Source organism: Haliotis rufescens, unplaced genomic scaffold (genome assembly GCF_023055435.1).
Source record: "Haliotis rufescens isolate VD_foot unplaced genomic scaffold, xgHalRufe1.0.p SCAF_6, whole genome shotgun sequence".
Lineage (NCBI taxonomy): Eukaryota > Metazoa > Mollusca > Gastropoda > Lepetellida > Haliotidae > Haliotis > Haliotis rufescens.
In genome coordinates this window covers 46,243,475-46,262,192 of record NW_025964334.1, presented here as the reverse complement: position 1 = coordinate 46,262,192, position 18,718 = coordinate 46,243,475, and the positions used below count along the sequence as shown (strand labels likewise).

The window sequence follows — 18,718 nt, the reverse complement described above, 5'->3', positions numbered from 1 at the left end:
TTTATCAGACCTCAAAAATAAGTCGTGAAACTATAAACTCCTAAATCCTATACATCATCTTGTGGTAAGCACTGACTGAACCAGACATAATGCGTCAATGATGTGGAGTTTAAAATAGTTCACATGACGCTACTTTTTGAGAACCACATTAATAAAAGTATTATTCTAGGGATTGATGTCTGCAATTGATTGAAGATACTCACATGTGTTTCAAGTTTCAGGAGCACAATAATATGTGATTTCGCTTGCATTCATGTGTGACCAATCCATTTACTGGATGTATTCCATGGATGATAGAGAAATAGGACACTGGTGTAAATACATTTTTAATCAACAATCCATCAACAGCATAATATCACATCTTTCTGACACCTGTTTTGTCATAATAGTTATATTTCTATGTCACATACAGCACGTACAGTAAGAAAGGGGAAGAGTTTCGCTACTTGATGTCTTCTTGTGGAGATGCTGTCATCCTCAGAATTGTGGCCTCATTGTAGTTTCCTTGAAAGCCCTTCAGTCAGCTCTGCCTAGCAACACAGTGATGGTACATCAATATTACCTTCACAACACTGTTGTCATGACAATACAGAAAGTGTCCTTAATGCCCATTCTTCATTGTCAGTGTTCAAACTGGTCATGGCCATGTTCATCATTTGTTGCATTCAGAGTTGTTTATCTTGTTTCTTTGCCTTCATTTGCCACAATACCAAGTTATGTTTACTTTCAATTCTCTTCAGCAACTCTGAAACTGAGTGTGATGATTTATTATATCCGTCAATAGATGCCACATTGGCACCTCTGAAGGAGGCACAAGCACTCTGCACTAGATGAGGGAGTTTCTGTGGCCGCAGCCCGGGTCTCCTGTTTGACAACTTGCTTCCATTCTTCCTCCTGTGTCCTCCAAGCTCACTGCTCTCTACACTGCAGATAAATAATATTTCACTCAGTTCCATTTTGAAATGAACAATATTGCCCGCAACAACACTTGTTCAAATGCATTATGAAATCATGTGATATTGTCAAAATTAAAGACTGTAGGGTAATCGCTGCTTTTTCTAGCTATTTGTGGGGTTAATCTGATGCGGGATTTAAAACAAATAATAAAATTTTACACTGCATTGAGTAATATGGCGCCTATATTAAAGCTATATCACAGCTATCTCTACATAATGAAGTCGGTACCAGGGTCCACTTGCACAAAGCGATCTTAGTGCTACAATTATTGTATATCCTTAAGATCGCGATCTTAGGCTTTGGCTACAATCGCCATCCACTTGCACAAAGCGATTGTAGGCTAAGATCATTGTAAGCTACAATCGAAACTTACAATTGGTCCGGACCAATCTTAAGTAGCTAAGATCATTGTAGTCCCTGAATAAACATGACAAAATGGCATGCAAGGCTTGGTCTGTTTCACATAAATAATCTGCTTTACGTTCAAACATTGCCTCTTTATTTTGTTAGTGAGTGAGTGAGTATTGTTTTACGCCGCTTTTAGCGATATCACGAAGAAATGGGCTTCACACAATGTACCCATGTCGGGAATCGAACCCGGGTCTTCGGCGTGACGAGCGAATGCTTTAACCACCAGGCTACCCGACCGCCCCCTTTATTTTGTTAAACTTTATAATTTGAATCGACACTTAAACAACATGAAGAACGCACCACAGATTTAACGTCAGAAATATCGTTAATTACCATAGTTAAACACATAACTATCGAGTCGATAGCTGAAAGGAATATTCCCATCCGACTCAATACTGAATGAAATGCGAAACAACATACCTTTTCGCTAAACAAGGGAAGGATAAAAACCTAAGTCGCCCCGCAAGGGATTTGTAACATCCGTGACCTTTTCAATAAATCAAGGGCAGCTAATCTTAGTTTATACTTTAGATGGGAGTGGTTTCCCTTTGTGTAAGCCCGTAGAGTACAATCTACCTTACCCAGTGTATCAATGGTGTTGAATCGCTGAGTTCTCCCTATATTTCTTTTGGGTCACATTCGTGTCAGTTATTTTGTCTTTAGTTTATCATTAAATTAATCTACAAATAAATACAAGCTGAAGAGAAAATCATACATGTTTAAATCTAAAATCAAATGGGACAGGTACGAGAGGTTAAATATCAGAGTTTAAAAGAAAAACAATACATGTATTCATCAAACAAGCAAATATACATGATGAAAAATTTGATTTTTTTGCAAAATATCCCATTAATAGCAAAAATAAAATTCACACTTTTAAAAAAAAAAATATAAAATAATACCCAGTGAATATATATAAACAATTGCTTTCTCGAAACATTATTCATTATTCTTATTTCCCGTCTATGCGTTTTTGAAAGTTCCCGTCTTTCTGTTTTGAAGTGGTAGTCATAACATCCTTTGTTGTAGCAACGAAACGAAAACATGGTGGATATATTTAGGATTTTACGAAAAGCTCCCCCAAATAGATGACGATCATGCATTTACGTGTTATGGTTTTAGGAAATATTATTATTATTATTTATTTTAATTTTCATAATAATTGTGTTACTAAATAATGCCTATTTCCTTCAAATAATTGGGACCTTTCTTGAAACTGTGCAAAGTGCGATGGAGGGAGGTACGTGTTGCGTGTCGTTACCGGTTCCACTTATTGTAGGCGGGGGACTGACCACAAGCTAGGTGGGGGACAACACTAGATAGGCGGGGGACTGACCACAAGCTAGGTGGGGGACAACACTAGATGGGCGGGGGACTGACAACAAGCTAGGTGGGGGACAACACTAGATGGGTGGGGGACGACTGTGGCCACTAGATGGGTGGGGGACAACACTAGCTGGGTGGGGGACTGACAACAAGCTAGGTGGGGGACAACACTAGATGGGTGGGGGACAACACTAGATGGGTGGGGGACTGACCACAAGCTAGGTGGGGGACAACACTAGATGGGCGGGGGACTGACCACAAGCTAGGTGGGGGACAACACTAGATGGGTTGGGGACCACTAGATGGGTGGGGGACTGACCACAAGCTAGGTGGGGGACAACACTAGATAGGTTGGGGACCACTAGATGGGCGGGGGACTGACAACAAGCTAGGTGGGGGACAACACTAGATGGGTGGGGGACTGACAACAAGCTAGGTGGGGGACAACACTAGATAGGCTGGGGACTGACCACAAGCTAGGTGGGGACAACACTAGATGGGTGGGGGACGACTAAGGCCACTAGATAGGCTGGGGACTGACCACAAGCTAGGTGGGGGACAACACTAGATAGGCTGGGGACTGACCACAAGCTAGGTGAGGGACAACACTAGATGGGTGGGGGACAACACTAGATAGGCGGGGGACAACACTAGATGGGTGGGGGACAACACTAGATGGGTGGGGGACAACACTAGATAGGTGGGGGACAACACTAGATAGGCGGGGGACAACACTAGATAGGTGGGGGACAACACTAGATGGGTGGGGGACAACACTAGATAGGTGGGGGACAACACTAGATAGGTGGGGGACAACACTAGATAGGTGGGGGACAACACTAGATAGGTGGGGGACAACACTAGATAGGCGGGGGACAACACTAGATAGGTGGGGGACAACACTAGATGGGTGGGGGACAACACTAGATAGGTGGGGGACAACACTAGATAGGTGGGGGACAACACTAGATAGGTGGGGGACAACACTAGATAGGTGGGGGACAACACTAGATGGGTGGGGGACAACACTAGATAGGCGGGGGACAACACTAGATGGGTGGGGGACTGACCACAAGCTAGGTGGGGGACAACACTAGATGGGTGGGGGACTGACCACAAGCTAGGTGGGGGACAACACTAGATAGGCGGGGGACTGACCACAAGCTAGGTGGGGGACAACACTAGATGGGTGGGGGACAACACTAGATAGGCGGGGGACAACACTAGATAGGTGGGGGACAACACTAGATAGGCGGGGGACAACACTAGATGGGTGGGGGACAACACTAGATAGGTGGGGGACAACACTAGATAGGTGGGGGACAACACTAGATAGGTGGGGGACAACACTAGATGGGTGGGGGACAACACTAGATGGGTGGGGGACAACACTAGATAGGCGGGGGACAACACTAGATGGGTGGGGGACTGACCACAAGCTAGGTGGGGGACAACACTAGATGGGTGGGGGACTGACCACAAGCTAGGTGGGGGACAACACTAGATGGGTGGGGGACAACACTAGATAGGCGGGGGACAACACTAGATGGGTGGGGGACAACACTAGATGGGTGGGGGACTGACAACAAGCTAGGTGGGGGACAACACTAGATGGGTGGGGGACAACACTAGATAGGCGGGGGACTGACAACAAGCTAGGTGGGGGACAACACTAGATGGGTGGGGGACAACACTAGATAGGCGGGGGACAACACTAGATGGGTGGGGGACTGACCACAAGCTAGGTGGGGGACAACACTAGATGGGTGGGGGACTGACCACAAGCTAGGTGGGGGACAACACTAGATGGGTGGGGGACTGACCACAAGCTAGGTGGGGGACAACACTAGATAGGCGGGGGACTGACCACAAGCTAGGTGGGGGACAACACTAGATGGGTGGGGGACAACACTAGATAGGCGGGGGACTGACCACAAGCTAGGTGAGGGACAACACTAGATGGGCGGGGGACTGACAACAAGCTAGGTGGGGGACAACACTAGATAGGCGGGGGACAACACTAGATAGGCGGGGGACAACACTAGATGGGTGGGGGACAACACTAGATGGGTGGGGGACTGACAACAAGCTAGGTGGGGGACAACACTAGATGGGTGGGGGACAACACTAGATAGGCGGGGGACTGACCACAAGCTAGGTGAGGGACAACACTAGATGGGCGGGGGACTGACAACAAGCTAGGTGGGGGACAACACTAGACGGGCGGGGGACGACTAAGGCCACTAGATGGGTGGGGGACAACACTAGATGGGCGGGGGACTGACAACAAGCTAGGTGGGGGACAACACTAGATGGGTGGGGGACTGACCACAAGCTAGGTGGGGGACAACACTAGATGGGTGGGGGACTGACAACAAGCTAGGTGGGGGACAACACTAGATGGGTGGGGGACTGACCACAAGCTAGGTGGGGGACAACACTAGATGGGTGGGGGACTGACCACAAGCTAGGTGGGGGACAACACTAGATGGGTGGGGGACTGACAACAAGCTAGGTGGGGGACAACACTAGATGGGTGGGGGACTGACCACAAGCTAGGTGGGGGACAACACTAGATAGGCGGGGGACTGACCACAAGCTAGGTGGGGGACAACACTAGCTGGGTGGGGGACTGACAACAAGCTAGGTGGGGGACAACACTAGATGGGTGGGGGACAACACTAGATAGGCGGGGGACTGACCACAAGCTAGGTGGGGACAACACTAGACGGGCGGGGGACGACTAAGGCCACTAGATGGGTGGGGGACAACACTAGATGGGCGGGGGACTGACAACAAGCTAGGTGGGGGACAACACTAGATGGGTGGGGGACTGACCACAAGCTAGGTGGGGGACAACACTAGATGGGTGGGGGACTGACAACAAGCTAGGTGGGGGACAACACTAGATGGGTGGGGGACTGACCACAAGCTAGGTGGGGGACAACACTAGATGGGTGGGGGACTGACCACAAGCTAGGTGGGGGACAACACTAGATGGGTGGGGGACTGACAACAAGCTAGGTGGGGGACAACACTAGATGGGTGGGGGACTGACCACAAGCTAGGTGGGGGACAACACTAGATGGGTGGGGGACTGACCACAAGCTAGGTGGGGGACAACACTAGATGGGTGGGGGACTGACAACAAGCTAGGTGGGGGACAACACTAGATGGGTGGGGGACTGACCACAAGCTAGGTGGGGGACAACACTAGATAGGCGGGGGACGACTAAGGCCACTAGATGGGTGGGGGACAACACTAGATGGGCGGGGGACTGACAACAAGCTAGGTGGGGGACAACACTAGATGGGTGGGGGACTGACCACAAGCTAGGTGGGGGACAACACTAGATGGGTGGGGGACTGACAACAAGCTAGGTGGGGGACAACACTAGACGGGCGGGGGACGACTAAGGCCACTAGATGGGTGGGGGACAACACTAGATGGGCGGGGGACTGACAACAAGCTAGGTGGGGGACAACACTAGATGGGTGGGGGACTGACCACAAGCTAGGTGGGGGACAACACTAGATGGGTGGGGGACTGACAACAAGCTAGGTGGGGGACAACACTAGATGGGTGGGGGACTGACCACAAGCTAGGTGGGGGACAACACTAGATAGGCGGGGGACTGACCACAAGCTAGGTGGGGGACAACACTAGATAGGCGGGGGACGACTAAGGCCACTAGATGGGTGGGGGACAACACTAGATGGGCGGGGGACTGACAACAAGCTAGGTGGGGGACAACACTAGATGGGTGGGGGACTGACCACAAGCTAGGTGGGGGACAACACTAGATAGGCGGGGGACGACTAAGGCCACTAGATGGGTGGGGGACAACACTAGATGGGCGGGGGACAACACTAGATGGGTGGGGGACAACACTAGATAGGCGGGGGACGACTAAGGCCACTAGATGGGTGGGGGACAACACTAGATGGGCGGGGGACTGACAACAAGCTAGGTGGGGGACAACACTAGATAGGCGGGGGACGACTAAGGCCACTAGATGGGTGGGGGACAACACTAGATGGGTGGGGGACTGACCACAAGCTAGGTGGGGGACAACACTAGATAGGCGGGGGACAACACTAGATGGGCGGGGGACTGACAACAAGCTAGGTGGGGGACAACACTAGATGGGTGGGGGACTGACCACAAGCTAGGTGGGGGACAACACTAGATGGGTGGGGGACTGACAACAAGCTAGGTGGGGGACAACACTAGATGGCTGGGGGACTGACCACAAGCTAGGTGGGGGACAACACTAGATGGGTGGGGGACTGACCACAAGCTAGGTGGGGGACAACACTAGATGGGTGGGGGACTGACAACAAGCTAGGTGGGGGACAACACTAGATGGGTGGGGGACTGACCACAAGCTAGGTGGGGGACAACACTAGATGGGTGGGGGACTGACCACAAGCTAGGTGGGGGACAACACTAGATGGGTGGGGGACTGACAACAAGCTAGGTGGGGGACAACACTAGATGGGTGGGGGACTGACCACAAGCTAGGTGGGGGACAACACTAGATAGGCGGGGGACGACTAAGGCCACTAGATGGGTGGGGGACAACACTAGATGGGCGGGGGACTGACAACAAGCTAGGTGGGGGACAACACTAGATGGGTGGGGGACTGACCACAAGCTAGGTGGGGGACAACACTAGATGGGTGGGGGACTGACAACAAGCTAGGTGGGGGACAACACTAGACGGGCGGGGGACGACTAAGGCCACTAGATGGGTGGGGGACAACACTAGATGGGCGGGGGACTGACAACAAGCTAGGTGGGGGACAACACTAGATGGGTGGGGGACTGACCACAAGCTAGGTGGGGGACAACACTAGATGGGTGGGGGACTGACAACAAGCTAGGTGGGGGACAACACTAGATGGGTGGGGGACTGACCACAAGCTAGGTGGGGGACAACACTAGATGGGTGGGGGACTGACCACAAGCTAGGTGGGGGACAACACTAGATGGGTGGGGGACTGACAACAAGCTAGGTGGGGGACAACACTAGATGGGTGGGGGACTGACCACAAGCTAGGTGGGGGACAACACTAGATAGGCGGGGGACTGACCACAAGCTAGGTGGGGGACAACACTAGATAGGCGGGGGACTGACCACAAGCTAGGTGGGGGACAACACTAGATGGGTGGGGGACAACACTAGATGGGTGGGGGACAACACTAGATGGGCGGGGGACGACTAAGGCCACTAGATGGGTGGGGGACAACACTAGATAGGCGGGGGACTGACCACAAGCTAGGTGGGGGACAACACTAGATGGGTGGGGGACTGACAACAAGCTAGGTGGGGGACAACACTAGATGGGCGGGGGACGACTGTGGCCACTAGATGGGTGGGGGACAACACTAGATGGGCGGGGGCCTGACCACAAGCTAGGTGGGGGACAACACTAGATGGGTGGGGGACTGACAACAAGCTAGGTGGGGGACAACACTAGATGGGCGGGGGACGACTGTGGCCACTAGATGGGTGGGGGACAACACTAGATGGGCGGGGGACTGACCACAAGCTAGGTGGGGGACAACACTAGATGGGTGGGGGACTGACAACAAGCTAGGTGGGGGACAACACTAGATGGGCGGGGGACGACTGTGGCCACTAGATGGGTGGGGGACAACACTAGATGGGCGGGGGACAACACTAGATAGGCCGGGGACAACACTAGATGGGTGGGGGACTGACCACAAGCTAGGTGGGGGACAACACTAGATGGGTGGGGGACTGACCACAAGCTAGGCGGGGGACAACACTAGATGGGTGGGGGACTGACCACAAGCTAGGTGGGGGACAACACTAGATGGGCGGGGGACGACTGTGGCCACTAGATGGGTGGGGGACAACACTAGATGGGTGGGGGACTGACCACAAGCTAGGTGGGGGACAACACTAGATGGGCGGGGGACTGACCACAAGCTAGGTGGGGGACAACACTAGATGGGCGGGGGACGTCTGTGGCCACTAGATGGGTAGGGGACAACACTAGATAGGTTGGGGACCACTAGATGGGTGGGGGACTGACCACAAGATAGGTTGGGGACAACACTAGATGGGTGGGGGACTGACAACAAGCTAGGTGGGGGACAACACTAGATGGGCGGGGGACTGACCACAAGCTAGGTGGGGGACAACACTAGATAGGCGGGGGACTGACCACAAGATAGGTTGGGGACAACACTAGATGGGTGGGGGACTGACAACAAGCTAGGTGGGGGACAACACTAGATAGGCGGGGGAGTGACCACAAGCTAGGTGAGGGACAACACTAGATGGGCGGGGGACTGACAACAAGCTAGGTGGGGGACACAAGATGGGCGGGGGACTGACAACAAGCTAGGTGGGGGACAACACTAGATGGGCGGGGGACGACTGTGGCCACTAGATGGGTGGGGGACAACACTAGATGGGCGGGGGCCTGACCACAAGCTAGGTGGGGGACAACACTAGATGGGTGGGGGACTGACAACAAGCTAGGTGGGGGACAACACTAGATGGGCGGGGGACGACTGTGGCCACTAGATGGGTGGGGGACAACACTAGATGGGCGGGGGACTGACCACAAGCTAGGTGGGGGACAACACTAGATGGGTGGGGGACTGACAACAAGCTAGGTGGGGGACAACACTAGATGGGTGGGGGACAACACTAGATGGGCGGGGGACGACTGTGGCCACTAGATGGGTGGGGGACAACACTAGATGGGCGGGGGACTGACCACAAGCTAGGTGGGGGACAACACTAGATGGGTGGGGGACTGACAACAAGCTAGGTGGGGGACAACACTAGATGGGTGGGGGACAACACTAGATGGGCGGGGGACGACTGTGGCCACTAGATGGGTGGGGGACAACACTAGATGGGTGGGGGACTGACAACAAGCTAGGTGGGGGACAACACTAGATGGGCGGGGGACGACTGTGGCCACTAGATGGGTGGGGGACAACACTAGATGGGTGGGGGACTGACAACAAGCTAGGTGGGGGACAACACTAGATGGGTGGGGGACTGACCACAAGCTAGGTGGGGGACAACACTAGATAGGCGGGGGACTGACCACAAGCTAGGTGGGGGACAACACTAGCTGGGTGGGGGACGACACTAGATGGGTGGGGGACTGACCACAAGCTAGGTGGGGGACAACACTAGATGGGTGGGGGACTGACAACAAGCTAGGCGGGGGACAACACTAGATGGGCGGGGGACTGACAACAAGCTAGGCGGGGGACAACACTAGATGGGTGGGGGACTGACAACAAGCTAGGTGGGGGACAACACTAGATGGGTGGGGGACAACACTAGATGGGTGGGGGACTGACAACAAGCTAGGTGGGGGACAACACTAGATGGGTGGGGGACAACACTAGATGGGCGGGGGACTGACAACAAGCTAGGTGGGGGACAACAAGGTGGGGGACAACACTAGATGGGTGGGGGACTGACAACAAGCTAGGTGGGGGACAACACTAGATAGGCGGGGGACTGACCACAAGCTAGGTGGGGGACAACACTAGATGGGTGGGGGACTGACAACAAGCTAGGTGGGGGACAACACTAGATGGGCGGGGGACTGACAACAAGCTAGGTGGGGGACAACACTAGATGGGCGGGGGACTGACAACAAGCTAGGTGGGGGACAACACTAGATGGGTGGGGGACTGACAACAAGCTAGGTGGGGGACAACACTAGATGGGTGGGGGACTGACAACAAGCTAGGTGGGGGACAACACTAGATGGGTGGGGGACTGACCACAAGCTAGGTGGGGGACAACACTAGATGGGTGGGGGACTGACCACAAGCTAGGTGGGGGACAACACTAGATGGGCGGGGGACTGACCACAAGCTAGGTGGGGGACAACACTAGATGGGTGGGGGACTGACCACAAGCTAGGTGGGGGACAACACTAGATGGGTGGGGGACTGACAACAAGCTAGGTGGGGGACAACACTAGATGGGTGGGGGACTGACAACAAGCTAGGTGGGGGACAACACTAGATGGGTGGGGGACAACACTAGATGGGTGGGGGACTGACAACAAGCTAGGTGGGGGACAACACTAGATGGGTGGGGGACAACACTAGATAGGCGGGGGACTGACAACAAGCTAGGTGGGGGACAACACTAGATGGGTGGGGGACAACACTAGATGGGTGGGGGACAACACTAGATGGGTGGGGGACAACACTAGATGGGTGGGGGACAACACTAGATAGGCGGGGGACTGACAACAAGCTAGGTGGGGGACAACACTAGATGGGTGGGGGACAACACTAGATGGGTGGCGGACAACACTAGATAGGTGGGGGACAACACTAGATGGGTGGGGGACAACACTAGATGGGCGGGGGACAACACTAGATAGGCGGGGGACTGACAACAAGCTAGGTGGGGGACAACACTAGATAGGCGGGGGACTGACAACAAGCTAGGTGGGGGACAACACTAGATGGGCGGGGGACTGACAACAAGCTAGGTGGGGGACAACACTAGATGGGTGGCGGACAACACTAGATGGGTGGGGGACAACACTAGATGGGTGGGGGACTGACAACAAGCTAGGTGGGGGACAACACTAGATGGGTGGGGGACAACACTAGATGGGCGGGGGACTGACAACAAGCTAGGTGGGGGACAACACTAGATGGGTGGGGGACAACACTAGATGGGCGGGGGACTGACAACAAGCTAGGTGGGGGACAACACTAGATGGGTGGGGGACAACACTAGATAGGCGGGGGACTGACAACAAGCTAGGTGGGGGACAACACTAGATGGGTGGGGGACAACACTAGATGGGTGGCGGACAACACTAGATAGGTGGGGGACAACACTAGATGGGTGGGGGACAACACTAGATGGGCGGGGGACTGACAACAAGCTAGGTGGGGGACAACACTAGATAGGCGGGGGACAACACTAGATGGGTGGCGGACTGGCCACAAGATTGGTGAGGAAGTGAATGTTTCATTCACACACTTGGCAACACAATACCACCTCCATAACTACAAATTTCACCTTCAACTTGCCTAGCTGCTGACTTCTTCTTTTTCTTCTTCTTCTTCTTGCTTTTCTGAGTCACCTGTTCCTTTACTTCTTTCTCATTCTCTTCGTCCTCCCTTTTCCTCTTCTTGGCCTTCTTCTTCTGTGTTTGCTCCTCCTCACCACCATCTGTGTTGTCCACAACTTGCTCCTCATCACCAGCCAAGTCTGCAGTCTCTGAGTGTTTCCTTTTACACTTTTTACTTTTCTTCTTCTGAGGCTCAACGTCACAACTGCCTATATTATCTGGTTCTATATGCATGTCTGTATTATTTTTCTCAGTTTCTTCTATGTCCTTATTTTTTCGTTTTGACTTTTTCTTATTTTTCTTCCTACTGTGAGTGTCAGCTGCTGACTCTGATGGCTGTTCTATATTATCTGATGGCTGTTCTATATTATCTGATACTAGTACAGAGTTATTTTCCCTTGATGGTGATGACCTCTGACCCTTCAGGGCAGCCATCTTTTTAGCAAAGTATTCTTGCATGGTAGAGGTGCTATTTATGGTATTGAAGCCATGTGACGTGTCAGCCTTGGAGTCTTCGGACCCTGAGGATTCCTACAAAAGATCGATAGTATTCACTTACTGTAAGACCACTAAGTCTAAAAGTTTTTTTAATCATAATCATTAGTACATGAATTTCCATTGAAAAACATGACTGATAAGAAATCATGATTTCCTCCACCACACCTACTGTGAGTGTTGATGAATTTACTAAATATAGTCATCTCATCTTCAGACAGCATACACATGAAGTATTTTATGCACTAATCTCAAAGTTAATAAGGCATTACCATCATCGGATCATAGGTTTTCGGATGGCCATGTTTATCGCGATTATTCGCGCAATAACCATAATGTTCAGATGATGGCCTGTTTTTTAAGATAAAGTTGTCTGTGATAAGTGAGTGAGATGTTTTACAGCTGTACTTGTGATTAGCAAGAAACATATGAATGTTTCTTAAGCGTCCGAAAACACATAACATTGGGATACTTAGCATTAAATATTTTTTAGTTCTGCTAAAAATCATAACACATTATCCCCTCTCAATTTCAAGTCAAAGTTGTTTTCATGTAAATCAAGTTTATGACGTCTTTGGTTCAACTTGTTCTCCTAATAATGTGAATGAAAATGTGAAACATACCAAATTGCAAATGGCGTGACTTCACCACTTGGCAAATGCTTGGAGTTCACAAAGATTCCTGAAGAAATATTAAATGCTTTCTCATACTCAGAACATAAAGCCTGTCAGACAGGCCAACAGAGCGTGTTTCCATATTCTATGTAACTTGTTTGTGTAACAAGTGTTTTATGCATTGGTAGTAACTCACTGCTGATTCCAGTGCTGGAGAGTCCTTTCCAGAGGTAGGTTTGACTGCCCGTTTACCAAATATACATTTGAGATCTTCATGTGATCTTGAAGATAAGTCTTTGCCTTTAGTGAACTTGCCATAACTGCAAAGTATATTCATGACAACCCTGTACCAACATCCTAACATCAAAAACATGAGTAGCAGACATTGCTTACAGATCCGTTACCCTTAAAATAATAAAATATAAGGATTGGAGGAGGGGGAGAGGGAGAAAAAAGAGAGATAGAGATGGGGAGAAAGAAATAAGCTGAGCAGCTTTTTAATTTTTGTCTCAAAAACAAGGTTGTATTAACTGTTACATATTAAATTCAAACCATGAGACATTCATCCACTTGTGTCAGGAGTCAGTCTGAAGTACAACAATATCGCTGCATCTGAGTGATCCCTAACAGAAGCACCCAGAAGGGTGCTGGAGATACCCTGATTACATACTGCACTCTGCTTCGTGACGACTGGGACTTCTTCTCCAGGTTGGCCACCTGGTGAGTGGTGGGGGAGTCGACCTCCCCTCCTCCGTGACCCTCATTCAGTGTTTCTAGCAAGCTGTTGAAGTCATCCTGGTGAGCTATCCAGTTATCTGCCTGGTTCTTGGTAGCCCCAACTCCTGCAACACAAACAAAGACCCAAGCACTGTAGCCCCAATGTCTATTACCATTCCTCAATGTCAGAATGTCAAGATCTGATTGGTTCATGTGATCTTGATAAATTATGATGTATCCCACCTGTAAGGGGAATAAATGTCTGAGCGTGAGAGTGAGTGAGTTGGGTTTAACGACGCTTTTAACATTATTCCAGTTATATCGCAGCGTGTCAGCTTAATGAGGGAGGAAAGCCCGAAGTGATGCATGTCTCTGATGTTTACCACTTCGGTGAAACCCACGAGTACGGGTATGGTGCGGACAAACCTAGAAACATAATCGGGGTGAACCAGGATTCGAATCCACAATCGTAGGTTTCTGGCGTGCCCAAGGGACGCAACTCCCTTAAACCCCACTAGCAAAAAACTGCATGCTTTTTCCGGGATAACGAAAGTCACGTGATGTAGCCTCGACACCGCAATCAAGCTGTTTTCTATCAATATGGAATTGCATCCCTCCGGCTCGTGGTATAAAACCTAACGTTGGATGCATAAAACCTAATTTACTCCTCGTGATCCTACTACAACTTATATTGCATTATCACTAGAAAAAAGCTAAACAATTGCTGATGCAATGTCGAAAAACCTCAACTGAACTCGCAAAGCAAACAAAGCTCATTTTATAAGTGAGTGAGTTAGGTTGTTATGTTGCTCTTAGAAATATTCCAGCAATATCACGGTTGGGGGGGGGGGGGGGCTTCACAACCCATTTTATGATTTTTTTTTACCATGATTACTTTTACCATGCTAATATTCAGATGTTTACATCAATCATTTTCACATACCCTTCTGGTCATTTTTAAAGCTGACTTTCACATTTTCAACTCTGCCATCTTCATTAGCTCCCAGGCCCTTTCCCTTTGACCAACCCATTCTCTCCAACATTTTCTGGCCAAACTTGCTGCCATCTGCAAAATAAAATAAAAACTAAAATACACAGCTTCATGCTGCCATGTCGACCTTTATGTTTCTCCTAGTGTGACCATTAACCTCACAGATACCCACAAGTTTCTTTATCAGAGGTACTCTGTAACTCTATTGTTTGTGTTGACAGGTTGAGTCCCTGTGGCGGTCACTGAGCAGTGTGTCCATGAAGGCTGTGGGCAGCGCGGTGTCCTCCTGGTGGCACACTATCACACCTCTCATCACCTTCTCCCAGCCCCTAGCCAGTGCTGAAGAAACTCCAATCACCTTCACGCTTCCTGTGTCTACAGAGGACCGAGCCTGCAGCCAGACCTTCATCACAGAGGACACACTGTGCAGCTACACACGGCCACCGTGTGGAGGTGTGACAACCTATACACAGCCCCTAGAGTGGCAGGGAAAGTCGGCCTCATACACAAAGCCATCTACTGATGATGCAGTCGAGACCTACAGTGATCCCCTAGAATATCCCATCAATAACATCACTCACATCTCGCCACTCCCTCAAGTTGAAACACACAGCTCGTCTGCCAGAGAAGGCTTCACGAGTTCTGTTCAGCCTTTGCTCAGTACCGAGATTCAGATATCCACTGCACATTCCCTCAAGAGCAGGGATGATGATGATGATGATGATGATGATGATGATGACTTTCAAGCAACATTCAATAGTTCAAGTGATGACACTCAAATGTCATGCATGGCCAAGCAATACACAAGCAACAAAACTGACCAAGCTTCTCAAATAGTACCAATAAATGGCATCAGATCTCCCTTGGAAACAGAGGTCCAACAGAAAGTACCCTCTACAGAATGTACCAATATTTCCCCAAGTCCTGAGGTCCAACCAATATGTAATACTGGGATCAAACGCTGTTGTTGCTCTACAGAGAGTACCAAAGAAAGCCAACAACAGCATATAGTCTGCCTTGATGGTCAGTTCCAGCACACTACATGTATTGCCAAACAAGGAAGACAAGTCTTGGTTCTGTCTCAACACCTTCCTGAGGTGACCACCATTATGCAACTATCACACAGCACACAGGCCATGCTCAGAGCAGAGCAACAACTCCTCCCCAAGCCAGCAACAGCTTCTCCCTACACGCTGGTCTCCCTCACTGCACCATTGGCTCACCCACATCAACCCCTGACTGCCTGCTCTGGAGCCTGGCAACTGGAGGCCATACTGCCTAGCATATCTCATCCAGATGCTCCATTATCACTTACAGGATTCACCGAATGCATTCAATTCAAATCTTCTCTTACTCAACTTTCAAAAGACATACCACATCCTCCTCTGCTACAGGGGAAAGTAGGTCTGTTCATGACACACATTCAAGCAATGCTTGAAGCTCAAACAATTGGTCATCTTGATGAGGGTACAATCACACTTATCAAGAGCCTTGTTCAATTTACACCATGGATTGAACAACTGGTAAAACCAGGAAGACAGGAAACAAAAGCTGTGTTACCTTTTATACAACTTCAACCATATGCTGAAAAGAAACTTAAATCATTTGGCTACACCAAGTCAGAACAAGGAAAATCACCTTGTAGAGCTGTATGGTCAGTAGATAGCATGAAAATAATGGACTGTGAAAAGAAAAGCTTCAATCTGGCAACACTGATCCAAGCAGCTTCCAACAATAGTGACACAACAGCTACACAGGGGCCTGAGGAGGCATCAGAGAAGAAAGAGGGACGGTTTGTGTTGGGCAAGGTAAGATCAAGTGTGTGAGAGAATGTTATTACCGGTATATGTCACATTCATCTATATTCCAGCTACATAATGAGAGTCTGCAAATAATCAAATCCAAACAGGCAATTCCATGGTTGATACCATGACTACAGTATTTGGGCACAACAAAACACAATCAAGCAGGTTACACATTGTGCAACCACTGAATTGGCGAAAAAAGCACTTTGACTGATGTAAAAACGGCTACTATTGCCAGGCTAAAATGGCACCTATTTTCTTTTTAACCTTAAGACTTGGTTTTCAGTACTAATAAATAAATAAAACAAAACACACATGTTCACATGCAGTTGCAAATAATTCTGAAATGTTAGTCGCCTTACAACATTAGAAATTAGTCTCTACTCCAATTTACTTGCAGACTCTACAAGGGATTCGCAACTTACTTTATTTTGAAAACAGCACATGCTTTGAAGTTTTAAGTACCTTTACTCAAGTTAACTCAATGTCAAGCTGAAACTGAGTTTAAGATTCATGACAGAGTGCTATGCTACATGGAACACTGCCATCACTAAATACCCTAAGTAAACCACCCTCAAGCCAGCACCAAATAAGCAGCATCGAAGAAGACTTCCCCCTCCTTTGTGTAAGATGTTATAGAAGAGGTGATTGATTTCATGAACTCTGACATTGGGTTACAATAGAATATAAAAAAACCCAGACTGATGAACTAACTTAGTATAAACAAGTGACATATTTATTATGTGTATTTATATACTACTAAATAAATCACCCTTATCGTTATTCAAAATATTAGGTGCCGTTTTCCCTCAACAATTAGTAAATTTGATCAGATGACGTTTTGCTGAGGTAACGTCTTAGCCTGCACCCAACAACTCAAAATATGACCAAAACAGCCTATCGTTTTTTAGCCTGAATTTTCATAAAACTATTATTTTTTAGTAATATTCATTTCTGATGAGAGGAAATTGTCTCTAATAATATGTAAGTGATATTTTTATATTTTTATGTTACACTCAAATGACATGTTGAACAGGTTGTGAACGAATCGTAAACGAAGTAATAAATGAAGTAAATACCGAAAATTAGTTGTATTTATATTTATGATACGATTCGAGTATTATAGATACATAACCCGATCTTCGGTTATCCCCACCCTCTGTTGTTGATTGCACTTGCTGGGACACAGCTGATAATAAACAATGAGAAGCTGTATCAATCAGACATTGTATTAATCAGACATACATTCGTAGACGTCACGTTATTTCAGCATTTTCAATTTATTACCCTAATGATGTCATATATCACAAAAACACACACTTCTCGAAGCACCTTTACTTTGCACAACATAGGCCTAACGATATCCTTATGATTTGGGCCACGTGGTCAAATGCCTTTGGCAGTTTTCTCGATCTGTGTTTTGTGGTAGTGGCATCAGACATGATACAAGTAACAGTTCTCAAAAACAGTATTTGATCGTAGTTACACACCATTACTCCAATTTGTCCCTTGAGGATTTATCGATATTTTTTGTTTACGTCGAGGTTCAGCCAACATCGCCATTTTGAACGGAAGTAGTTTCCCGTGCTTCAAAAGTAACGATTAAATGGATTGGTCCGCCGCTTGTGTGTTTTCCAATCAAATCGAATGTTACAATTACAAAGTTCAAAGTTGAGGTCAAAGTTCGAAACGTGCTTGCTCTTGTCCTTTCTAATGGCGGTTATCACAGCCAATCAAAACCATTTTGTCAAGAATCAACCAATCAGCTACGACGCACTCACAACAACCGAGAACAGGCAAATTTGAAATGACGATGACCAGAGAGTGACAAGGGGAAGATTGAGGCGATTATTTCTTATTTTTGAGAGGTAGAAAATTATTTGAAGAGCAAAAAGTTTGGTGCCATAAGTCCAGAATGAGTAGTGCAGCAAGAAAAGACGATGGGCGCCCCAAAGACGTAATACCAGAAATTTTAGTAGACCCAAGTGGAAAGCGGTACATGAAAGGAAGGTTTCTAGGCAAGGTATGGATCTGTTCAGACACGTCTCTGAGCTAATGTTATTGCTCGAACGGCTGACAATGTATTCAATAATAAACGTTGAAAGTATGATCACTTTGAATGTGTGTTGACATATCGGACACCCTATTTCATTTTTGTAGTCCAATGATGTCAAAAGTGATAATTATTTGAATTCAACAATCGTTAGCCATAGTCACAAACATGAATTTTATTTTAAATGCCTTTACAAAAAAGTCTGTATTTCTAGTTGCCTTTGTAAACTTACTTTGTG

At 48.6% G+C, this 18,718-nt stretch overlaps 2 protein-coding genes across 4 annotated transcripts in view; one reads left to right on the top strand and one right to left on the bottom strand.

The window, feature by feature from the left end:
* The window catches only part of LOC124142912 (synaptojanin-1-like), a 77,903-nt gene that overhangs the window by 50,124 nt on the left and 9,061 nt on the right, over window positions 1-18,718 (top strand). For both annotated transcript variants that reach the window (XM_046511629.2, XM_046511628.2), the window contains one exon: window positions 14,844-16,430. In XM_046511629.2, coding sequence (XP_046367585.2) covers window positions 14,844-16,430 — 1,587 coding nt within the window. The remainder of the gene's footprint in view (window positions 1-14,843; window positions 16,431-18,718) is intronic.
* On the bottom strand, window positions 314-18,070 carry LOC124142916 (PIN2/TERF1-interacting telomerase inhibitor 1-like). Of its 2 annotated transcripts, none has more exons than XM_046511633.2 (6): window positions 17,918-18,070; window positions 14,575-14,697; window positions 13,585-13,756; window positions 13,111-13,234; window positions 11,765-12,336; window positions 314-924 (listed from the first exon to the last, which is right to left on the bottom strand). In XM_046511633.2, the coding sequence occupies exons 1-6, from the start codon at window positions 17,988-17,990 to the stop codon at window positions 666-668; spliced, it is 1,323 nt and encodes a 440-aa protein (XP_046367589.1). In that variant the 5' UTR covers window positions 17,991-18,070; the 3' UTR covers window positions 314-665. The 2 variants fall into 2 exon arrangements, with proteins under 2 accessions (XP_046367589.1, XP_046367590.1); XM_046511634.2 differs by having other exon boundaries at window positions 791-924; window positions 11,754-12,336.

What these genes read in the sequence shown, in the direction of transcription:
- LOC124142916 (XM_046511633.2), bottom strand. Translation starts at nt 17,990, where the DNA reads ATGGCGATGTTGGCTGAACCTCGACGTAAACAAAAAATATCGATAAAT. An exon ending in CTTTAAAAATGACCAGAAGG is followed by an intron (nt 13,757 to 14,574) that starts GTATGTGAAAAT and finishes TTTGTGTTGCAG; the next exon opens with GAGTTGGGGCTACCAAGAAC. An exon ending in AAGAAGAAGTCAGCAGCTAG is followed by an intron (nt 925 to 11,764) that starts GCAAGTTGAAGG and finishes ATTTATCTGCAG; the next exon opens with TGTAGAGAGCAGTGAGCTTG.